General features: G+C 49.1%; 2 protein-coding genes across 3 annotated transcripts in view; one reads left to right on the forward strand and one right to left on the reverse strand.

The window, feature by feature from the left end:
* The window catches only part of LOC105014768 (rab GTPase-activating protein 1), an 88,278-nt gene that overhangs the window by 54,290 nt on the left and 20,382 nt on the right, over positions 1 to 13,606 (reverse strand). For both annotated transcript variants that reach the window (XM_010877335.4, XM_010877334.4), the window contains 2 exons: positions 13,511 to 13,604; positions 10,423 to 10,573 (listed from right to left, as the gene is read on the reverse strand). In XM_010877335.4, coding sequence (XP_010875637.1) covers positions 10,423 to 10,573; positions 13,511 to 13,604 — 245 coding nt within the window. The remainder of the gene's footprint in view (positions 1 to 10,422; positions 10,574 to 13,510; positions 13,605 to 13,606) is intronic.
* On the forward strand, positions 4,343 to 6,352 carry LOC114840817 (cold shock protein CS66-like). The gene is made up of 2 exons (XM_034297127.1): positions 4,343 to 5,316; positions 5,389 to 6,352. The coding sequence occupies exons 1-2, from the start codon at positions 4,549 to 4,551 to the stop codon at positions 5,485 to 5,487; spliced, it is 867 nt and encodes a 288-aa protein (XP_034153018.1). The 5' UTR covers positions 4,343 to 4,548; the 3' UTR covers positions 5,488 to 6,352.

The raw sequence follows: 13,606 nt of genomic DNA on the forward strand, positions 1-13,606 counted from the left end.
TTCCCTCCCAGCGTGAGGGCGAGGTGGCATGCGTGGGGCCTGGGCGTCGGTGGGCCGGCAGCTGCGCCGTGTCTGACCCCTGCTCTCTCTGTTTATGGACAGAAGGACTGGGGAACATCTGGAGGCGGTGTGGAGGTATGGGCTGGCTGGCTGGCTGGCTGGCTGGCTGGCTGGGTGGGTGGGTGTGGTGTGGTGTGGTGTGTCGGTCTCTCTGAATGAGTGTGTCAAAACCACCAGCCAACCGGTGACCAGCCACCGAACAAGTAGCTGGGCTGGGTACAGACTGAGCAGTACACCTCGCTCAACCACTGGACCCTATAATCAGGTAAAACACACAATGTGGACATCACCAGGAGGAGGAGGTGGAGCCAGGAGGACAGAGACAGTAGGTAAGACTAGAAGGCTGTGAGGAAGATGAGACAGAGAAGGAGGATACTGATAGAAAGAGGAGACAAGGAGGCTGAGATTAGGACACGAAAAGGGGGAGGAGAGAAAGGAGAGGTTAGAGTAGGATGAAGGAGGTGCCAGCAAAAACGAGCGCAAGATGTAGCTGGAAAAATTGTGAAAAATTGATTGGGGATCACTGATTGAGAAAACTGCTGGAGAAGACGTATTAGGAGGAAAAAGGAGGATGACAAAAGGGAGAAAGAGAAGGGAAAAGGAGGCAGATGATGATGATGAAGAGAAGCAGAAGAAGGAATGGATCTGTCCGGATTGGGCTGGCTAACAGAGACAGTCATTTGGTCAAGCAATGCTCCTCTTCAGTCCCTTAGCCGCGCCTACTCAGTAGCAGACATAAGGAACAAGGATTCAGAAGGGATCAGGGATTTCCATAGTTCCATGTTCTACATTGTAGTTCGTTCATCATCAATCAGTCCGGATCAAGGCTTGCAGTTCAGACAGGTACACACAGTGTCTATACAAAAGAACCAATGAATGGTCCATTCTTGTTACGGTGGCATGCGTACAGTATATACCATCGGGATGGTAGACTTAATGGAAATTGTGATGCGGACTCCAAAAAGGGAAAATCCGATCCGTTTTCAGCCCATGGTTCAGTGTTAGGACATGGAAAACGCAGCTCAGCTCAGGGCAGCTCAACAGCTCAATGGACAATGTACGTGTCCCAAATGGCATCCAGTCTACCAGTCTAGTCAACAGGTTATGACAGGGCTGTGGACAACAGTAGGGCACAGTGTAGGTGATAGGATGCCGTTTGGAATAACTCAAAGTTAGCATAATCATAACTTAAACCCTGAGGGGATATTAATAGCCATAACTCTAGGTACTAGTACTTACAAATTGCTTCAAAAGACTAAATAATACGCACAATATATAACCTAAACCTAGGAATATTTATGTTACATGTTTTATTGAGGTATAAAAAAATTTAAAAAATTTAAAATCGGACTGACTGGAAAGAGCTGTTTTGTACCCAGAATGATTCCAAACTTGAGATCTTTGTACCACCTGGTAAAATGTTTGAAACCTTAAATAGAATGCTGGTCAGATCCTGTAGTATTTCCTGCTGCCAAAATCCATTGAAACAAGTACAATAGTGGAGAGACCCCCCCCCCCCCCACAAAAGTTCACATGAGGCTTGCCTATAGTCAAGAGACCACAAAGCCAATGTGTGGCATTGTGTACACAAGGACACATATTTTCTCAAAAGCAATGTGCTAAAACGAATGACTCCACACAAGCAGTTTTTTGTTTTGTTTAACCCCTGAACATTTTTAATTCATAATTCAATTCATGGCCTTGGGACCAGCTATAACCTCCATATGGACAGGGCTCCCTGAGGGCCACAACAGTGGCCTTCTGGAACCACTCCAGAACAGACTGAATTATTCGGAAACGTTCCGCCGGGATGTTGGATCCATGACGATTCGACGGCATCACCCATTGCTGCGGATTGTATGGCGATGAATTCATGCTGTGCACAGCCCATTTCAGCGCATCCCAAACATGCTCTATTGGATTAAGGTCTGGGGGCTGCACAGGAAGCCCAACAGAACTTGCTGTCATGTTCCTGGAACTGTTGTGAGAATGTACGTGCTGTGTAACATGTCCCGTTACCCCTGGAACCATTTGGAGACTATACGTGCTAGGTGACACGCTGCGTCATCCTGCTAGAAATGTCCATGAGACGGACACTGAACTGTAGTCATGACGGGACGCACCTGGTCAGCAACAATGTTCAGATACGCTGTGACACTCAAACCATGCTCAAACGCTATCAAGGGCCTAACATTTGCCAGGAAAACATTCCCCGCACCATTTTCCTGTTCGCTCATCTCCCTGTAGTTCAAACAGACACTCCCCAACCACACTGCAGTAGCTGTTCTAATCTAGTGTCCCCTGCTCTCCCATGTGGAATTTCTGCTGTCAACAAGGCCAGGTTTATCAGCCTATGCTGCCTTTCAGGCCCTTGACTTTCTGGCCCTAACAGAGACCTGAACTGCCCAGAAAATGCTGCCACTTTAGCTGCTCGCTTCATCTGACCTCCCATAGACACAGTCCTGCCTTCCTTCTCTATGGCTAAGTGATTCACCAGGAACTCACAGGAGAGGGCTGCTGGCAGCTCCGTGAAAACAGAGGAAATTTAAATTAGCAGGTGTTTGTGACCCCAATAATCATTCCTCACTCAAAGTTAGGTCACAAGTTTGGCCAGTTCTAACATTCAACTGAACATTGACTGAATGCACCAACGCCAGTCTACCTTCTTTATATAGCAAGCCAATGGCTAGTTGTCGGTTTGGAGTTATCTATTTTGGTGAAGGGGTGATGTGTCTAAGCAAGATTTCCTTCAAAAGCAAACAAGCCGCAGTACTGGAGATCAAACGTAGCGGAGTGGACAACACTCGGGGTGAGAATGATTGGACGACAACACTCGGGGTGAGAATGATTGGACAGTTAGTGTGTGACTGTGGGTCGTGTGCATTCGCGCACAATCATGAACAGGAGCCTGACGGCATTCCTATCTGACACAGGAAGCGCCTTCATCAGAGACACTTAAGGGGATTTTTCCAGGTTGCTGCTGCTGCTGCTGCCCCCCCCCGACACTGTCCGCTGACGCTCTCCTCTCCCCCCCTCCGACACTGTCCGCTGACGCTCTCCTCTCCCCCCCTCCGACACTGTCCGCTGCCGCTCCCCCCTCCCCCCCTCCGACACTGTCCGCTGACGCTCTCCTCTCCCCCCCCCCGACACTGTCCGCTGTTGCCCCCCCCCCCCCGACACTGTCCGCTCCTCCCTCCCCCCCTCCGACACTGTCCGCTGACGCTCTCCTCTCCCCCCCACCCGACACTGTACGCTGACGCTCCCCCCCCGACACTGTCCGCTGCCGCTCCCCCCTCCCCCCCTCCGACACTGTCCGCTGCCCCTCCCCCCCTCCGACACTGTCCGCTGACGCTCTCCTCTCCCCCCCCCGACACTGTCCGCTGTTGCCCCCCCCCCCCCCCCGACACTGTCCGCTCCTCCCTCCCCCCCTCCGACACTGTCCGCTGACGCTCTCCTCTCCCCCCCCCGACACTGTACGCTGACGCTCCCCCCCCGACACTGTCCCCTGTTGCCGCCCCCCCCCCCGACACTGTCCGCTCCTCCCTCCCCCCCTCCGACACTGTCCGCTGACGCTCTCCTCTCCCCCCCCCCGACACTGTACGCTGACGCTCCCCCCCCCGACACTGTCCCCTGTTGCCGCCCCCCCCCCCGACACTGTCCACTCCTCCCTCCCCCCCTCCAACACTGTCCGCTGACGCTCTCCTCTCCCCCCCCGACACTGTCCGCTGACGCTCTCCTCCCCCCCCCCGACACTGTACGCTGACGCTCCCCCCCCGACACTGTCCCCTGTTGCCGCCCCCCCCCCCCCCCCCCGCCACTGTCCGCTGTTGCCGCCCCCCCCCCGCCACTGTCCACTGTTGCCGCCCCCCCCCCCCCCCGACACTGTCTGCTGACGCTCTCCTCTCCCCCCCTCCGACACTGTCCGCTGACGCTCCCCCCCCGACACTGTCCCCTGTTGCCGCCCCCCCCCCCCCCGCCACTGTCCGCTGTTGCCGCCCCCCCCCCGCCACTGTCCACTGTTGCCGCCCCCACCCCCCCCCGACACTGTCTGCTGACGCTCTCCTCTCCCCCCCTCCGACACTGTCCGCTGACGCTCCCCCCCCACCCCCGACACTGTCCGCTCCCCCCCTCCGACACTGTCCGCTGCCGCTCTCCCCCCCGCGACACTGTCCGCTGCTGCTGCTGCTGCTGCTGCTCCACCCCACCCCACCCCACCACACCACACCCCACCCCCCCCGCGACACTGTCCACTGCTGCTCCCCCCCCCCGACACTGTCCGCTGCTGCTCCACCCCCCCGACACTGTCCGCTGCTGCGAGATACCAGGAGAAAAGTGATTAAGAGAAAAGGGAGGTGAGAAAGAATAGAAAGAAAACAAGAGAGACGACGGGAGGGGGTGAATGAGGGTGAGACAGAGACAGAGAGAGAGAGAGAGACAGACAGAAAGATCTCTGGTAGAGTGAGCGGAGGTCAAAGTGAGGGTTTATCAATGGAAGCAATGCGTGGGTTCAACACACAACCTTGGGAGGGAACGGACACAGAGGACAGAACGGGCCATGCAGAACCCTACGGTTACTACCAGGACAAGCACAGAGACGGGACAGCAGAGGTACAGGGACGTACAGGGACAGCTGAACCCTATGGTTACTACCAGGACAAGCACAGAGACGGGACAGCAGAGGTACAGGGACGTACAGGGACAGCTGAACCCTACAGTTACTACCAGGACAAGCACAGAGACGGGACAGCAGAGGTACAGGGACGTACAGGGACAGCTGAACCCTACGGTTACTACCAGGACAAGCACAGAGACGGGACAGCAGAGGTACAGGGACGTACAGGGACAGCTGAACCCTATGGTTACTACCAGGACAAGCACAGAGACGGGACAGCAGAGGTACAGGGACGTACAGGGACAGCAGAACCCTATGGTTACTACCAGGACAAGCACAGAGACGGGACAGCAGAGGTACAGGGACGTACAGGGACAGCTGAACCCTACAGTTACTACCAGGACAAGCACAGAGACGGGACAGCAGAGGTACAGGGACGTACAGGGACAGCTGAACCCTACAGTTACTACCAGGACAAGCACAGAGACGGGACAGCAGAGGTACAGGGACGTACAGGGACAGCTGAACCCTACGGTTACTACCAGGACAAGCACAGAGACGGGACAGCAGAGGTACAGGGACGTACAGGGACAGCTGAACCCTACAGTTACTACCAGGACAAGCACAGAGACGGGACAGCAGAGGTACAGGGACGTACAGGGACAGCTGAACCCTATGGTTACTACCAGGACAAGCACAGAGACGGGACAGCAGAGGTACACACAGGGTCACGGATGGCCACTCAAAAACAGCACACACTTATTAGGGGACTACTGGTGCAGAAAGGCCACATTAAGATAAGGGGTCCCATGTAAATGCAGCCACAGAAAGTTCACCCATTTGGAAATTCAGACTTTTTGTCACTCGTTCTGCGCTTGTGGTTGACCCACTAAACAGTTTAAAATAAATATTTTGTCTCGTTAAACATAAAAACATGCTTTCAAATTTTGGCTTGAGGCGATAAAAGCCAGTGGGGAGGAGCTACAATAGCAGTTATTACCCAGTGTCTCTATTCTGAGAATGGTGGCTATTCTTAAACAAAGTTGTGTCCTTGGTATGGCAAAAGCACACTTCTGAGTGGGAAACCACAAATTCCAACACAATGACGGAATAAAGTTGTGTTTATAGAATAAAATAAAAAAAGATGTGTTTATGAGTGCAAAGCAGTGATTCCTCTACTCAATGTGTGGTATAATGACATGCTTTAATCTGAAAGGGAACGTACCGAACATCTGTCCCACAAACAGCCCTACACTAAATAAAGCATCAATTGTTTCCACTGTTTCTCTCTTGTGTGTGTGCGCGTGTGTGTGCGTGCGTCTTTCCCCACAAACTCTGCCTGTCCAACAGAAGATACATTTATCCAGAGCTTGAAGTTAAGACCACTCGCTCTCTGGATTTTCCCAATCGTTATCATGTTATCAAACTAATCTCAGCAATATAAATGACAGCAGGATATGGTGACCACGGACCAAATACCCTCTCAGCAACGATAGTGGGCTAGAAACTTCTGAGGCCAATAAAGACTGAAGCTTTTCTTACAAAGCCATTATCAAACCGACCTGTTATCCAAACGCTGGTGGTGACTCAACAGTAAATGGACCAACACAGTCACCTCTGGTGCTGACACAGCAAATGAACAAACTACACCGGGAATTGAGTTCTGGGTTAACCATCACTCACCACACCTCACGCCCACAGCTCCTGCAACGGCATGTGATGGAAACAAATAAATAAATAATAATGTTTTAAGCCCTCTGGGGATAAGGACAGGAACAGGGGTCCAAACGGGGGGTTGAGGGGGGAACATCTTGTTGCCACCTGGGACTTTGGAGTGGGCGCACGGGATGTTGACTTTACATAATGGCTGTTGACATGGCTGAGCCCCAGCCAAATAACAAACTTCAGGGCAAACCAAGTCAGCACAGCTTAACAGCTTACCCATGAACTAGCTGTGTGGTCAACAGACATCTTAAGGCCGGAGTGGGAGTTTGAAGAGGATGGTCAGCGAGGCCGGAATATTATATATACACAGTATCTCACAGAAGTGAGTACACCCCTCACATTTTTGCTAATAATTGATTATATCTTCTCATGTGACAACACTGAGGAAATGACACTTTGCTACAATGTAAAGTAGTGAGTGTACAGCTTGTATAACAGTGTCAATTTGCTGACCCCTCAAAATAACTCAACACACAGCCATTCATGACTAAACTGCTGGCAACAACAGTGAGTACACCCCTAAGTGAAAATGTCCAAATTGGGCCCAATTAGCCATTTTCCCTCACTGGTGTCATGTGACTTGTTAGTGTTACAAGGTCTCAGGTGTTAATGGGGAGCAGGTGTGTGAAATTTGGTGTCATCGGTCTCACATTCCCTCATACTGGTCACTGGAAGTTCAACACGACACCTCGTGGCCAAGAAATCTCTGAGGATCTGAAAAAATTAATTGTTGCTCTACATGAAGATGGCCTAGGCTATAAGAAGATTGCTAAGACCCTGAAACTGAGCTGCAGCACGGTGGCCAAGACCATACAGCGGTTAAACAGGACAGGTTCCACTCAGAACAGGCCTTGCCATGGTCGACCAAAGAAGTTGAGTGCACATGCTCAGCGTCATATCCAGAGGTTGTCTTTGGGAAATAGATGTATGAGTGCTGCCAGCATTGCTGCCAAGGTTGAAGGGGTGGGGGGTCAGCCTGTCAGTACTCAGACCATACGCCGCACACTGCATCAAATTGTTCTTCATGGTGGTCGTCCCAGAAGGAAGCCTCTTCTAAAGATAATGCACAAGAAAGCCCGCAAACAGTTTGCTGAAGACAAGCAGACTAAGGACATGGTCTCATCAGACCACAGGACATGGTTCCAGTAATCCAAGATAAATGTATTTGGTTCAGATGGTGTCAAGCGTGTGTGGCGGCAACCAGGTGAGGAGTACAAAGACAAGTGTTTCTTGACTACAGTCAAGTATGGTGGTGGGAGTGTCATGGTCTGGGACAGTGCCATTTTGCTGCTGGCACTGGGGAGCTACAGTTCATTGAAGGAACCATGAATGCCAACATGTACTGTGACATACTGAAGCAGAGCAAGATCCCCTCCCTTCGGAGACTGGGCTGCAGGGCAGTATTCCAACATGATAACGACCCCAAACACACCTCAAAGACAACCACTGCCTTGCTAAAGAAGCTGAGGGTAAAGGTGATGGACTGGTCAAGCATGTCTCCAGACCTAAACCCTATTGAGCATCCACCAGCTCCGTGATGTCATCATGGAGAAGTGGAAGAGGACTCCAGTGGCAACCTGTGGAGCTCTGGTGAACTCCATGCCCAAAAGGGTTAGGGCAGTCCTGGAAAATAATGATGGCCACACAAAATATTGACACTTTGGGCCCAATTTGGACATTTTTATAAGGGGTGTACTCACTTTTGTTGCCAGCGGTTTAGACATTAATGGCTGTGTGTTGTGTTATTTTGAGGGGACAGCAAATTTACAAGCTGTACATTCACCACTTTACATTGTAGCAAAGTGTCATTTCCTCAGTGTTGTCACATGAAAAGATATGTATATATAAAATATAGAATTATCGGAAAACTAATTATTAGTATCATTAAAATGTAGCACAATCAAGCCTAAGAAGAAACCCACTTTGAAAATCACTATTTCAAACATGTATTACACATTTTATTTTAGCTGTGGGATTGCTTGGAAAAAGATGTACTTTTCTGCCTTTGGCTAAATTCCTCAGGATTTTGAGTTTATATTTGTAGCTATAAAACTAGCCGCCGCCCCTTCCCCAAAATTATGACTCGTGCCCAGTGTTGGCAAAACATGATGCATGGGATTCTTGGCATTTTCTCTTTTACACTGGACTGAACCGTTGGCTGCCGTGTGGAGACTACAGATGATGAGAGGACTAAGACTCTCTATTATTGTCTGGGAATAATGCTGTCATTTCCTTTCAAGAGCCACACTCAGTGGTCAAGGTGAACTTCAAAACTTAAACATTTAATCTGTCTCTCTGTGGGAAGGAATGTTTGACACTGACAGAATGTTTAATGCAAGCAGAGTTTAAAAACATTCAGCGTCAGCCATCATTCGCTCCAATCAGAGCCACACGCTAACAGACAGAAAAATTGAAAGACCGACCCAGTTCTGGGGCTAAGCTGATAACTCAAGCTATACTATAATATGAGGTTAAGAGCTGGCAGTGTCACCAAGCCCCAGCCAGCACCAAAGGGCAAACCCCTAACGAGAGCCTGACCAGCAGTCATGTAACTTAAAAATTACATTAAGAAGAAAAAGGACATCGGAGAATTACAGGGAACAACATAATTCCCTTAAATGGCAGTTATGTATCAGAGAGCGTCACAGTGGGAGATATGCAAGTGAGCCTTCATCTTCCAATTAGAGACTTTATCCAGTTTATTATCTTTATTTAGGGAGGTTGTTTGTTTAGGCTCAGATTCCTTCCTCTTCCTCTGATTGCATAAGATATTTTAAGAGGCATTTAATGCGTTTTTGACAGGGTTAGGGACAGAGACAGTTGGGAGTGTGAGGAGAGAGTTCCTGCTGAACGAGGCCAGATTCAAACCCACACCCCACCAGCACATGAGCAGCACTGGATCAGCCCAGACAATTCATTCTGATTTTTGTTTTTGAGGGGAGACTCAACTTAGTTGGCCACGCCACACTCCCCCGGGCGTACTGCCAGGTCACAAAAGGTTTTTAATAACCAAACTATTTGATTAGTTCCAGAAACCCATGGGCTGTTTGGTGCAACACCTAAAGGAGTTATTATATGTAGAAAACAATAGTGTAATGTAAGATTTCTGTTTTCAGCCAAACAGTTTGATCAGAGTAGATCCTGTTGAAATGCCAAGCACAAAACATCAGCAGTACCCAGCTCTAGGTACTTCTTCCAAACTGGAGTGCTTAAACTTCATTATCAAAGAACTACAGAGGTCCACCCATTGTCTTGTTTTCAATTGAGAAATAGGGGTTTGACTGTTTTTAATGCCCCAAGTCAGCTTTTAAGTGTTTTGTTATTATATTTATTGTGTGTGCATTCCACCAGTTGGCGTAAGGAATATCAAGCTAATGAACTTGATGGAGTCACATGCCTTGGATCATTTAAAGCTGGTCATCCAACATTCTTTGTCCTTAAGTAACTTGGAAAATCTGTTTAATGTTTCCACAAAATGTAATTCAGAAGTCTAAATTCAATTATATAAAAAAGAGAAAAAAAAGACTGATTGGGGAGGTTAAAACATTGACTGATTCTTTTAATCCAACAAATGTAATCAAAGTAGATTAAACTGCATTTGTGAAAAGTTGAATAACAGTTGTATTAATACATCACCCTAACATTGGTCACACACACACACTTTTTAAATTGAACCGTATCTCCAACAAAAAGTACATTTTGTAATTCACCTCTCCACACATGCAAACCCAGTGTCAACACTCAGCACCTCCTAGACAGACCCACTTTAACAATGCTGTGGGAACACGTCTGATAACACTCCAGGCCCTTGGGTGCCATCATCTACAAATGTAAATTGACTGTTTCAAGCTCCCATCAAAAGGCTCCGCTAAAGGCATCCACACAAGCCTAGCATAATGGGGTAAAAATAGCATCACTATTTAACACAGCGCTTGAACCAAGTTGCATGATAGGCAGACAGAACACGGGTTAGCTAAGACGTAACTGGTCACAGCGTGAATGGGGGTCGGGTTCGGCGAGCCTACCTTGGTGATGAGGGTACGGTACTCCTCCACCTGGTGGTCGTTGTTATGGCAACCGGCAAGGAGCTGCCACACCTCTCCCCGGAGGGCCTCGGGCACCCCGCTGCGCACCAATGCCGGGAGCTGCTTGGGACGCGCCGAAAGGTTCAGGTGCCTGGGGATAGAGGGAGACCCGTTATCAGATCCAGTCCGAAATCAGAGTCCCTTAGGCCTACTCTCAGCTAATTGGTTCAGGAAGCTGATCCTAGATCTGTTTCTTAGGGAACATTTGCAGGTTTCACAAAAGGCAGCTGGTAGGAGCGTGTGAAGTACTCGGACCAAACGAGTATCGTGACGGATAGGAGGAATTTTCCAGACACGGATATGATCCCATTATTTCATGGTATTACACATGATCAGAAAAATGTTAGACAGTTTTAAGACATGGTTGTTTGTCTGCCTCGTAATATGTTTTGTGACAGGGAATATGAAACGACAGGGAAAGACAAATTAAACTAGCCACCACATGAATATTTAATTAATTAATAAGAAATATTCATGAATATTTTTAGTAGTATGAAATAACAGTGGCATCACCAGAACCCGACTTTCTGAATATTTTCTGGTCAGCTCTGAGTGTTTTACAAGCTGACATTAATGTAGCAGGGAGATTGTGCAACAAAGCTGACAACAACATCCGTGTGACAAACCAATACGATTTCAACTAGACTGACTCACCCCTAGTAGCTGACATTAATGTTAAGGTTTAAGCAGGATTACTCTCAGGATCTCCAGGTTAAAACGATTTCAACGTGGTTCCTGAGAGGACGTTAACCACGACAAAGAAAATACTGTTACGCCACACGCCCCCTCGACCAGAGACCCACCGGGCATTGGACACGGACTAGCTACACATACAAAGACATGCCCAGGTTCTCGAGACGTTGAATAAACCCCTTTCCCGGCTATGGGTCTGAAACTTGTAAACATTCACATAGTTGGACTGAAACACAGAATAGCCAGAATGCCAAAGAAGTCACAGACTGCCCTCCTAACACAGACAGACACTGGGCTTGTAGCCCACTGAAGTTTTACAGGCCCAGAGGTCAGCAGGGTCTGTTGTGCGCTAAAGCCTGCTGGGACTGGTCAGGAGGAGATTACAAACGGCACAGTTGATGTATCTTAAAGGCAGAGAAGGAGACCAGCAGGATGAAGTCTTATCTGAGATGTGTGTGTTCCTTGGAGCCAGGAGACACAGAGAGAGACAGACAGGCAGAGAGAGAGAGAGAGAGACAGGCAGGCAGAGAGAGAGAGAGAGAGACAGGCAGGCAGAGAGAGAGAGAGACAGACAGGCAGAGAGAGAGAGACAGACAGGCAGAGAGAGAGAGAGAGACAGACAGGCAGAGAGAGAGAGAGAGACAGGCAGGCAGAGAGAGAGACAGACAGACCGACAGAGAGAGACAGACAGACAGACAGAGAGAGACAGACAGAGTCTTATTCCAAGGTGCCAGGCGACATATGATTAAGGTTCCACGCCGCGCACCTCTGCGAGAACATTCCAGATGAATCGTTAACACCCCCACATCTGTTTATATCGCGTTTGCTTATTTGTCCCGAGGTACTTGGTTGAACAACGCAACATGGCATTTCATTTCCACTCAGATAAGAACAGAAAACGTTTGAGTGTGATGTACGGTAGACCAGCTTCTGATCCTCGGGGGTATGGGTCATACAAAACAGCTCCTCTCTGGTGTGGTCTGAAGGGAACAGAGGAAACAAGAAACTAACAGATGTGACCATCGCTGCACAGTGGAAGACAGAAGCTACAGAGCATCTCTAATTAAATTGGTGGACTTTTTAATTCAATTCACCACAAGGTTTTGATTAAGAACAACAGAGAGTAATGGTAGTGGAAAATAATCGGAATGAGCTGGTTATCTGGACATGATGACACACACACACACACACACACACACACACACACACACACACACACACACACACACACACACACACACACACACACACACACACACACACACACACACACACACACACACACACACACACACACACACACACACACACACACACACACACACACACATAGAGATTAAAATATCTATCTAATTTCCTGCCACCCATGAATACTTTTTCAAATTAGCAGTTGGTCTGCGCGTGTGTGTGTGTGTGTGTGTGTGTGTGTGTGCACGCGTGTGTGTGTCTGTGGTACCTTAGTGGGAGTCAGCTACTTCACCAAAAAAGAAGCTAGTCAAACATTTGGTTGGTGTTGGTTTGATTTTCATAGTTTTATGATCACCACAGATAACTGAATATTTCCATTTAACACGAACAGTCAAAGAAGAAGAATCAGACCGTGGTAAGTTAGAAAACGCTCCTGACCTAAAAGGACCACCGTAAAGGCTGCCGCGGGTGGTAAATTAGCTACTGGGGCCACTCTATCAACGTGCCAGCGGAAAGCTCCCCCTCATCTCTCTCCCTGACGGGCCTCTCTCCATGCCTCCGCTGACCGATCGACAGGAAAATTAAAAGCCCAGCCCATCAATCCTTCTCCTGGCAGCCCGGTTGGCCTGGCGAGGACATCAGCTCTGGAGGGCCACCAGCGTCATCGGGGCACGCTAACTCAAACGGCAGCCCCGGGAGCTACTTTCTCAGGACAGATTGTTCAGTGGGCGAAGGGCCAGTTGGTGGTTTTTGGTCATTATGTGGCTGACCGTTCCGGCGAGTGGTCTGGCCCAAAGGTGAAACAAAGTTCAAACCGACTGGCTAACAAAGTATCTCTGTTAGTTAACAGTTTGTTTTCCTATTATACACATCTGCTGAATGTTAAGCCAAGACAAATTCAAATGAAACGTCTTAAGAACACCAGTGCTGTGATCGAGCTAGATAAAAGTTCAATCCCCCCCCACTTACTAAAACAGTAGTGCAGTAAACTACAGAAAAGACAGGGATTACAGGAAGAACGCGGAGAAAGGGGCTGGAATTCCGATCGTGCGCTGCTCGTGGCCACCCACGGGCAGGGGGAACACAGTCCCACCGCTGGGACACGCTTCCCGCACGTCTGCAACATTCCTCGCTTGTCGTCACTCACCATTTGGACAGCAGGTCACCCCAGGTCTCCAGGATCTTCTCTGCGCACTCCTTTGACACGTCCCCCGAGCCGCTCAGCAACGGCTCGTCATTGTCT

The sequence above is a fragment of the Esox lucius genome, chromosome 14, assembly GCF_011004845.1.
Source record: "Esox lucius isolate fEsoLuc1 chromosome 14, fEsoLuc1.pri, whole genome shotgun sequence".
Taxonomy (NCBI): Eukaryota; Metazoa; Chordata; class Actinopteri; order Esociformes; family Esocidae; genus Esox; species Esox lucius.